The 10,463-nt window shown below is 35.4% G+C and overlaps 1 protein-coding gene across 2 annotated transcripts in view; it reads right to left on the bottom strand.

Moving 5' to 3' along the window:
* HMMR (hyaluronan mediated motility receptor) overlaps positions 1-10,463 on the bottom strand; it is a 46,887-nt gene continuing 36,424 nt past the window's right edge. For both annotated transcript variants that reach the window (XM_055324865.1, XM_055324866.1), the window contains 3 exons: positions 9,969-10,145; positions 4,197-4,359; positions 1-3,513 (listed from right to left, as the gene is read on the bottom strand). In XM_055324865.1, coding sequence (XP_055180840.1) covers positions 3,494-3,513; positions 4,197-4,359; positions 9,969-10,145 — 360 coding nt within the window. In that variant the 3' untranslated portion in view covers positions 1-3,493. The remainder of the gene's footprint in view (positions 3,514-4,196; positions 4,360-9,968; positions 10,146-10,463) is intronic.

The raw sequence follows: 10,463 nt of genomic DNA, 5'->3' as shown, positions 1-10,463 counted from the left end.
TGGAATGTGGTATTTTATTTATTGAGATAAAGATATTTATATCATACTTGAAGGATTACAATGCTGGGGATGTTTGGGGTTAGGAGAGGACACAAAATAAAGCTTGGGACTCAGTCTTCTCAGTCTGAAGCCATCACACATGTGGTACCAAAGATTCCTCCTTAGAAGATGTTTCATTTTCTTCATAATCTTAAAAGGGGAGAAATCTTTAGCTTCACATTGTTTATATTCTTTTTAGAAAATGTACTTTTAACAAGGGCATATTTTCTTCCATTAATGATTAAAAAATTCTGAAACCCTCCTTACAAAACTCAATTTTTTAAAAAAAGTACAAGAATGAAACCTAATTTCATTTAAAACAAATATTAACAAAAAATAATACACACAAACATAAACTAGTCTTCATAAATAAATCCATTTTAAACCAGTAGTCCAAAGAATAATCTCAACATTAAGACTTTAATTTGGGAATGAACCATGTTTTAAAACCTTTATTGAGGTATGACATACAATAAACTGTATATATTAAAGATATATAATTTGATGTTTTGACAGATATACATATATAGATAGATATACACAACCCAAAAAACCATCACTATAATTAAGGCAGTAAATATGTTCTTCACAAAAATACTTCTCTTATTCCTAATATTGGTAATTTATTTATTTTTTTTCCTAATCAGTCTAGCTAGAGGTTTAGCAATTTTATTGATCTCAGTAAATAAAATCTTGCATTGACTTTATGATTTTTGTTTTCTAGTTTATTGAGTTCTACTCTGACCTTTAGTTTTCCTTTTCCTTTACTTAGTTTGGGTTTAAGTTGCTCTTCTATTTCTCATTCCTAAGTTAAAAGCTAAAGTTATTGATTTAAGAGCTTTCTTCTTTTGAAATATAGGCATTCAGTGAGATAACTGCTCGAAATCTGCTTTAGCAGCAGTCCATAGCATTTTGATATGTTGTATCTTCATTTTGATTCTGTTTGAAAAAGTTCCTAATTTTCCCTTTGATTTTTCTCACTGACCCATGGCTTATTTAGAAATGTATTATTTAGGGGTACCTGGGTGACTCTGTTGGTAAAGTATCTGCCTTCGGCTCAGGTCAGGATCCCAGGGTCCTGGGATCAAGCCCTCAACTGGGCTCCATGCTTAGCGGGGAGCCTGCTTGTCCCTTTCACTCTGCCTACCACTCCCCCTGCTTGTGCTCTCTATAATGAATAGATAAAAATCTTAAAAAAAAATGTATTAATCTCGCAACTATCTATGGGTTTTCCAGAGTTCTGTTATTGATTTCTAAATTAAATCTATTGTGGACAGAGAACATACCAGATATGATTGAAATCCATTAATATTGAGAACTGGTTTTGTGGTCCAGGATATAGTCGATATTGGTAAATTTTGTATGTTCACATAAAAAGAATGTATATATTATTGTTGTTGGGTAGTTTTTTCATAAATGTCAATCTAATCAACTTGGTTCAGAGTATTGTCTAAATCTTCAATATCCTTTCTGATTTTTTTCAACACAGAGCTTGAATTTAGAATCTTACAATTAAGACCTGAGGTGAGATCAAGAGTCAGATGCTTAACCAACTGAGCCATCCAGGTGCCCCTGAGGGAGGCTATTGATATCTCTCATAATCAAGAAATCATTGCCAAGAGTGATGTCATAAAACTTTCCTATTATATTTTCTTCTAGTTGTTTAATGGTTTAAGATCTTGGAGGTGATTTTTGTGTATGGTTCACTGTTTTGCATTTAGATATCCAGTTTTGCCAACACTATTTATTGAAGGCACTATGCTTTCCCTACTTATATTTTTGGCACTCTCAACTAGTTTCTGGATTGCTCACAAAGTGAATTTGTCTCTGTATTACCAATGACTTGGTATGTATTTTGGGGAGAGGAGGGTCCAAGGATTCTCTTCTGCCACCTTGCTGATGTTATGCCTCAGAATGGTATATCTTTTAACACTGTTTCACTTTTCACCTATTTTTGTCTTTAATTTGAAGTGTTTTTTTTTCTAATTTCTACAGTTCTTCTGAACTTTTGGCTTACAATATCATACCAACTTTGTAAATCGTTATTTTATTTTTTTAAAGATTTTATTTATTTATTCACAACAGACAGAGAGAGAGAGAGGCAGAGACACAGGCAGAGAGAGAAGCAGGCTCCATGCAGGAAGCCCAATGTGGGACTTGATCCTAAGACTCCAGGATCATGCCCTGGGCTGATGGCAGGCGCTAAACCGGCGAGCCACCCAGGCATCCCATAAATCAGTTATTTTATTTAATTTTTAAAAAGATTTTATTTATTTATTCATGAGACACACACACACACACAGAGAGAGAGAGAGAGAGAGAGAGAGAGAGGCAGAGGCAGAGACACAGGCAGACAAAGAAGCAGGCTCCATGCAGGGAGCCCGATGTGGGACTTGATCCCAGGTCTCCAGGATCAGGCCCCGGACTGAAGGCGGCACTAAACTGCTGAGCCACGGGGGCTGCCCAAATCAGTTATTTTAAATGAAGAATCACCAGTTTCTAAATAATATACTACTATGTGTGATTCTCGGGACAAGGTAGGGAGGGGAGAACAAAGACAAGAAATACACCTTAAATAGAACCATTTATGTAACTTCATATAAGTTGAATAACTGGGTAAATGACTTAATGTGTGGTTTTATTTCATATTACACACTTATTAACTAAGCAGTTAGTAATCAGATGCCAAGCACTCTAAGACAAATTCTCTTGAGGACAGTTTCTCAGATTTTTAGTGTATCTAAGAATTGACTGCAGAGTTGGTTAAAAAGGCAGATGTTAAAAAAAAATGCAGATGTTCAGGCTAAACTCCAGATTTTAATTTAGTAGGATTGAGATGGAGTCTAGGAATCTGCAAATTCTTGACCAACTCAGTGACCCTGATAAGAGACAAAAAGATTGTTGTGGAGTTAGACATACCCTTATTTCTTATTTGCACTGGACAAATGGATGATGGATATAACAGAATGAACATTATTAGACAAAGTAGAGTCAAGAACAGACCGAGGTGTTTTTGCCCAGTTTAAGATGTTCAGATTAGAAAAGGCTTCCAGTATTGAATTAAAAAAACTCTGGATTAGAATCTTGAAACCATTGAGGTTTCAGAGTAGGAGAATAATAATCAGCAATTTTTAAAGGAATGTTGATTTGATGGGATGAGCTGTAAAGTTGGAAAGCCAGAGAGAAAGTTTAGAATGAGGTGATAAAGGTAAGCATCAAGGAGGAGGTACAGACAATAGAAAATAAAATGTCAGAAGTCATACTGGTATGTATGTATGTGAACTTCCCTTCACATACTTAAGAACAGGAAGTTAATATTAAATACATTAAAAATATTCATTAGAAACATCATAATAACAGTAACAATAGCAAAAACAATAATAAAAAGAACGAAATAATTTTTAACAGGTCTTCCCGATATTGACGTGCATTATTCTTGAAACTCCACAGGAGCTCAATAGCAGTTTGTATTGCCTGGAAGAATTATTAAAAAGGAGGTATTAGTATTTTAAGTTAAACTGAATCCATCAGTCATTATAAACTAAAAACAGGCATTTCCTATCTTCTATAAGGCAGGTGAGCAATGTTTGCATTCTGTAGTATAATTATATTAAAAACGTTTTTTCTAAAGTTTTTTTATTTAAATAATCTCTATACGCAATGTGGGGCTTGAACTTATGACCTTGAGATCAAGAGTTGCATGTTCTTCCAACTAAACCAGCCAGGTACCCCACATAATTCTATTTCTTCATTCACCATTTCAACCAATATTGATTTATTGTCAAAGATAAAAAGATTCATAGTCAAAAAAGAAAACTTTACTTTTCCACATCTACAGATTTGACATGTAGGTTAAAATTTTAAGGGTATGATAGAGGGAGCATTTCTGGGGGTGGATGGGTAGGTAGGAGCAAAAAAAGCCAGATAGACAAGGTTTCAAGGAAGATGGGACGTGAACTGAGCTTGAAGGTGGGATCTAGATATGTGGAAAATAGGGAATATGGAAGAGGAAAGAGAGGCATTTTACATAAAAATCTTAGTATGGATTTTCTATATCAGAAATTGTCAAATTTTCACAGTTCATAAAAATGGGTAACTTGAGAAATGCTGTGAAAGCAAATCCAAAGAAAGATGACACACATTTATTCATTTCTTACCTTCTTTCAATGGTGTTTTGAGAGCAAAATTTTCTTTGCTTTCGTGAAGAAAAGCCTTTGAAGGATCAAAGTGTTTGATACCAAGAACTTTATTCAATTCCTCCTGAAGTTTTGTCTCACTTTGTTTTCTTTTAGCGAGCTGAGAGCGGAGTTTTGACACCTCCTATGTAAGAAAAATATAGGCAACAATTATTAAAGTTCATGTGCGTGAAACCTGTTATCGATGTTATTGACAAGTTCCAAAGTTGCTCATCTACCAAGCCAAAAGGCAAAAATCGCTACTAGATACGGGCTTTAAGACTAAAAATTACAAAATGACTCTGAAGGGCTGTGACAAAGGAGATAATGGGACATTTAAATCCTCTTGCCACTCTACAGTTAGTTTTTTTTTTTTTTTAAGATTTTACTTATTTATCTGACAGAGAGAGCAAGGGAGCACAAGCAGGGGGAGGGGCAGAAGAAGAGGGAGAAGCCAACTTCCCTGCTGAGCAGGGAACTTGATCATGGGACTTGATTCCAGAACCCTGGGATCATGACCTGAGCTGAAGGCAGACTCTTGAAGGCAGACACTAACTGACTGAGCCACCCAGGTGCCCCCAAAACTATGTTTCTGATGAAAGTTCATCTCTAAATTAAGTGCAGAGATCAATCTCTGGAATGACAGCATGAGAAGCTCCACTAACCTGCTTCCTAGTGAAACTAAAAATCATAAAAAAGGTAACCATTTAAAGCATGTAAAAATAGTCCCAAAGCAAAATAGCTAATGAAGAAACATCTTTTCAAGGATATCTAGAAAAATATGGTACAGAAAGGCAAGGGTTTGTGGTATCTGAACCAATCCTGCTCCTTTTTCCCAACTCCTAGTTTAGCAAGGTGAACACCCTATACCAGACAGGTGTAGTCGGGAATACAGGGCCCTCTCCCCACCCAGCAACCCCCAGCTACCTGCTGCTGAGGCCATGTCCCAAGTACATGTGGCTGAGAGGTGTAGAAACCTTTCTTCTGTAGAACAAAGGCTCTACCTTAAATGCTGTGTGCTGAAAATGCTGGGACCCTGATGGCCTTTGCCCTGGCTCATGAGGCAATGATTCCATGCCAGGAAAGGCAATCTGAGAGAACCTCAGGCTGTTCCCCTTTCCCCTATGTCCACCAAGCACTCAGTCCCTAGGCAAGATGTATCACTCATAGAAAAGCTTGTCATTTTCTCCAACTTCAGCTCCAGAGCCCTGTCTCAGAGATTTTATTTGGGGGTAGGGAGTAGGCTATAAAACTTGTAGCTCCTAATTTCTTGCCAAAGGGGCTGATTTCACTTGCAACAGACTTTAGAGAAGTTCAAGCTGAAGGGTGTTGTGAATAACAGGAGAGTGAGGGAATAAGGGAACTGGGAGGTGCTTCAAAATACAGGCTAAACTGTAGGTTTAGACCTGGTAAATATAACATCAGGGAGGAGCCCTTCTGGAGTCAGAACATAATCAGTCACTGACCTCAGACACACTTCCAATGAAAGAGCCAGAATTTAATTGGGTTAGCTCATAGAGCAATTATACTCCAGGGCACTGCTGGAAATAACAGAGCAATAAGCAACTAGTTATCTAGGAACAGGTGATCAGGGAAATAGAGGAAGACAGCCCTATCAAAATCAGTGTCATGTCAGGGTGACTGTGGGCATGTTCTAAACTGAAACTCCCTGAGTAGCAACATCAGAGGCACAACATTCCTGGGCATGATAGAAGGAATAGGCTTTACTAGCACAATCCAACCGATTACTAAACAAAGAAAATGACAGCAGGCCTGGAAGGAGAGGGCCGTAACCAGAGTACTACAATATATAATTTAAAGTATCCACTATCTAACAAAAATTTACAAATACACAGGAAAGCATGACCTATACATTGGAAAAAAGCAGGGAACAAAAACTGCCTGCAATAGTAACCAGATATTGGACTTATCCAAAAAAGAGATTTTAGTGTAGCCATTATAAATATATTCATAGAACTAAAGGAAACATAAAAAAGTGAGAATACTCAAATTACTAGAATCAGAGATGAAAGAAGGGACATGATGACTGACCTTATCATAATTATAAGGATTATTAAAAAGAATACTGTGAACAGTTGTATATCCATAAATCTGGAACTTAAATGAAATGGACAAATTCCTAGGAAGACACAAACTACTGAAACTAGCCAAAAAGAAGTCAATATGAACAGACTCATACGAGGTAAAGAGACTGAAAAGTAAGCAAACACTACCCACAAAGAAAAGCCAAGGTCCAGATGGCTTCATTACTGAATTCTATTGCACATTCAGTGAAGAATTAATACCAATTATTCACAAACTATTTCAAAAAGTAAAAAGACAAGATATTTCCCAACTAATTTTATGAGGTCAGCATTACCTTGATACCCAAGCCAGACAAAGATATTACATTAAACCTATAGATCAGTATCTGTTGGGAATATGGATGAAAACATCTTAAGCAAATATTAGCAAAGTGAATCCAGCAACCTATAAAGGGAGTTATACACCATGACCAAGTGAAATTTATCAGAAATGCAAGGTTAATTTAACATCCGAAAATCAATTAATTTAAGAGAGCATATCAATAGAGTGAAAGTCACCTGATCACCTTATAGACACAAAAAAGACATTTGACAAAATTTAACACCCTTTTATGATAAAAACACTAAAAAAAAATAGTAATAGAAGAAAACTTTCTCAATTTGATAAAGAGTAGCTATGGCAAACCCACAACTAATAGTTTACTTAATGGTGAAAGTGTGAATGCTTTCCCCCAAATCAGGACCGAAACAAGGATTTCACTTATCACTTCTATTCAACATTGTCTGGAGGTTCTACCCAGGGAACTTAGGCAAGAAAAAGTAATCAACTGCATTCAGGTTAGAAGAGAAGTAAAACTATCTCTATTTACAAATGATCTTCTATACAGAAAATCCTAAAGAAGCCACTAAAAAAAACTATTACAACAAATAAATGAGTTTAACAAGATTGGAGAAAACATGACGAGCACACAAAAATCAAATTTATTTCTATACACTTGCAATGAACCACCCAAATATGAAATTAAGGAAACAACTTCATTTACAATAACAATAAAAAGGATAAAATACTTAAGAATACATTTAACAAAAGAAGTACAAAATTTATACTTTGAAAACTCCAAAATGTAAAAAAAAAAAAAAAAGGGATCCCTGGGTGGCGCAGCGGTTTGGTGCCTGCCTTTGGCCCAGGGCGCAATCCTGGAGACCCGGGATCGAATCCCACATCGGGCTCCCGGTGCATGGAGCCTGCTTCTCCCTCTGCCTATGTCTCTGCCTCTCTCCCTCTCTCTGTGACTATCATAAATAAATAAAAATCAAAAAAAAAAAATTAAAAAAAAAAAAAAAGAAAACTCCAAAATGTTGTTGGAAGAAATTAAAGATCTAAATAATTGTAAAAAATATCTCATGTTCATGGATCAGAAGATGTAACATAGTTAAGATGGCAACATGCTCCAAGGCTATCTACAGACTCAACGTAATTCCCATGTGAATCTTAAATGACTTCTTTGTAAAAGCTGGATAGCTGATTCTGGAATTCATATGGAATTGCAAGGGACCCAGAGCAGCAAAAACAGTCTTGGGAAAAAAAAAAAAAAAAAAAAAAAAGCATGATCCATGCTTCCTGGTTTTAAAACTTACTATGAACCAACAGTAATCAAGACAGTGTGGAAGTACAAGGATAGATCAGTGGAATGCATTTGAGAGTCTAGAAATAAACCATAAATATGTGGTCAACTGATTTTCAACAAAGATGCCAAGACCATTCACTGGGGAAAGAAGAGTCTCCTTAACAAATGGCAAGAGACCAACTAGATATCCACATGCTAAGGAATAAAGTTGGACCCTTACCTCACACTGTATATAAAACCCTCAAATAGATCAATGACCTAAATGTAAAAGCTTAAACATAAAACTATTAGAAGGAAACAAAGGGATAAATCTTCATGACCTAGGATTTGACAAAGGATTGTTAAATGCCAAAGAACAAGAAACAAAGGAAAAGATATATTAGACTTTGTCAAAATTTTGTGCTTCAGTGAACATCAATACGAAAGTGAAACGACAATGTATAGAATGCGAGAAAATATTTCAAGAAAATGTATCTGATAAGGAACATACACACATGTAAAGAACGGTCATAATTTTTAAAAAAACCAAACAATAATCCAATTAAAAATGGGCAAAGGATATGAATAGTTCCTCCAGGCAAGATATACAAATGGCCAATAAGCACATGAAAAGATGGTCAACATCATTAGTCACCAGGAAAATTGAAATCAAAACCACAATTAGGTATCTCTTCATGTCCACTAGAATGGTCAGAATGAAAAAATCAGATAACAACAAATATTGGTGAAGATGTGGAAAAACTGGAACCCTCATGCATTGCAGGTAGAATGTAGAAAGATAAAGCTACTCTGGAAAACAGTTCCTCAAACTGTTTAAACATAAAGTTACTAAATTACCAAGCAATTAAACATAAGTTACTAAATTAAACATTAAGTTACCAAACATAAAGACACTAAATTACCAAGCAATTTCACTTTTTAGTAAAGCCCAAGAGAAATAAAAACATATGTCCAAACAAAAACTCTTGCATGAAGGTTTACAGTAGCATCATTCATAATAGCTCAAAGATGGAAACAAGTCAAATGTCTATCAACTGACAGATAAATATGACATATCCATACAATGAAATATAATTAGGTCATAAAGAGGGATTAAGTACTGATACATGTTACAACATGGATGAACACTGAAAACACTGTTAGTCAAAAGAAGCTAGTCAAAAAGACCACATATTATTTGAGTGCACAAACAGGAAATATCCAGAACAGGGAAATTTACAGAGATGGGAAGTAGTTTGGTAGTGGGAGGGGTGAATGAGGACATAGAGAGATGATAGTTAAAGGGTAGAGGGATTCAATCTAAGGTGACACAAATGTTCTAAAACTGACCACAGGGGATCCCTGGGTGGCGCAGTGGTTTGGAGCCTGCCTTTGACCCAGGGCGCGATCCTGGAGACCGGGGATCGAATCCCACATCGGGTTCCGGTGCATGGAGCCTGCTTCTCCCTCTGCCTGTGTCTCTGTCTCTCTCTCTCTATCATAAATAAATAAAAAAATTTAAAAAAAATAAATAAAACTGACCACAGAAATGGTTGCATATCTGTGAATGTATGAAAAACAACCGAGTTGAATGCTTTAAATGGGTGAATCGTATGGTATGTGAATTATATCTTAATATAGCTGTTAAAAAAAACTTAAATGCTTAACTATTTTTTTCTTAAGTAATCTCTATGCCTAATGTGGGTTCAAACTCATGACTCTGAGATCAAAAGTCACATATTCTACCAACTGAGCCAGCCAGGGACCCTAAATGCTTAAACTATTTTTGAATACTGCTTATCTTTATGATATTTATTTATATCAAGGACTTTGCTATTTTGGAAATAGAAATGGATGTGTAAAGCTTATGAACTCTTTCAATTACACTAGTGATTTCCAATATACTAATGAGGTAGTTGGAAAACCTGAAAACGTCAATAATTACCTGGTCAACATTCTAAAATAGATCCACAATTCTCAGATGGATATTTTTCTATAAACTTATTTTTTCTGATACCAAAGCCCTTCCTTAAACTGAAATGTTAGAATAACAAACACCCCACCCTAATACCTTCAATAGAACTAAGTGTTATTTTACAGACCGATTTGAGTTGGCTATTTTCATCTTTCAGTTTCACAACATGCTTGATTTTTTGCTTTAGATTTTGATGACCCAGTAATTTAGCATATGAATCTCTTAGTTTATTTAGCTGTTCCTGAGCGGCACCATGTTCATTCAACAAAGCCTGTTTCTCTGCTTCAAATGCATCCAGTTGTAGCTGAAAAAGAATTTTTAAAAATAGACTTAGAAATGTTAAATTTACTTTTCTCATATAAACTACATAGGAAAATCAAGTACAAAAAAAACCCAAAAACAAACGAAGGATGAAAACAGATCATGCGGACATATTCTCAGGGCTCTCCATAAATTCTTTGAGACTTTAAAAAAATCAATACTGTTTTTCCACTTTTTAAAGTGTGGAGATTAGCATTTATCTTTTTAAATTTTAAGATAGGTATATTACTTTGAAAAACACAGAAAGATCATAACAAAGTGAGTATCACAAATTTACATACGTTAATTATCAAAAATTTAT

The sequence above is a fragment of the Nyctereutes procyonoides genome, unplaced genomic scaffold (genome assembly GCF_905146905.1).
Source record: "Nyctereutes procyonoides isolate TBG_1078 unplaced genomic scaffold, NYPRO_anot_genome, whole genome shotgun sequence".
NCBI lineage: Eukaryota > Metazoa > Chordata > Mammalia > Carnivora > Canidae > Nyctereutes > Nyctereutes procyonoides.
Note: the sequence above shows the minus strand (reverse complement) of the source record. Positions and strands in the feature narration are given on the sequence as shown.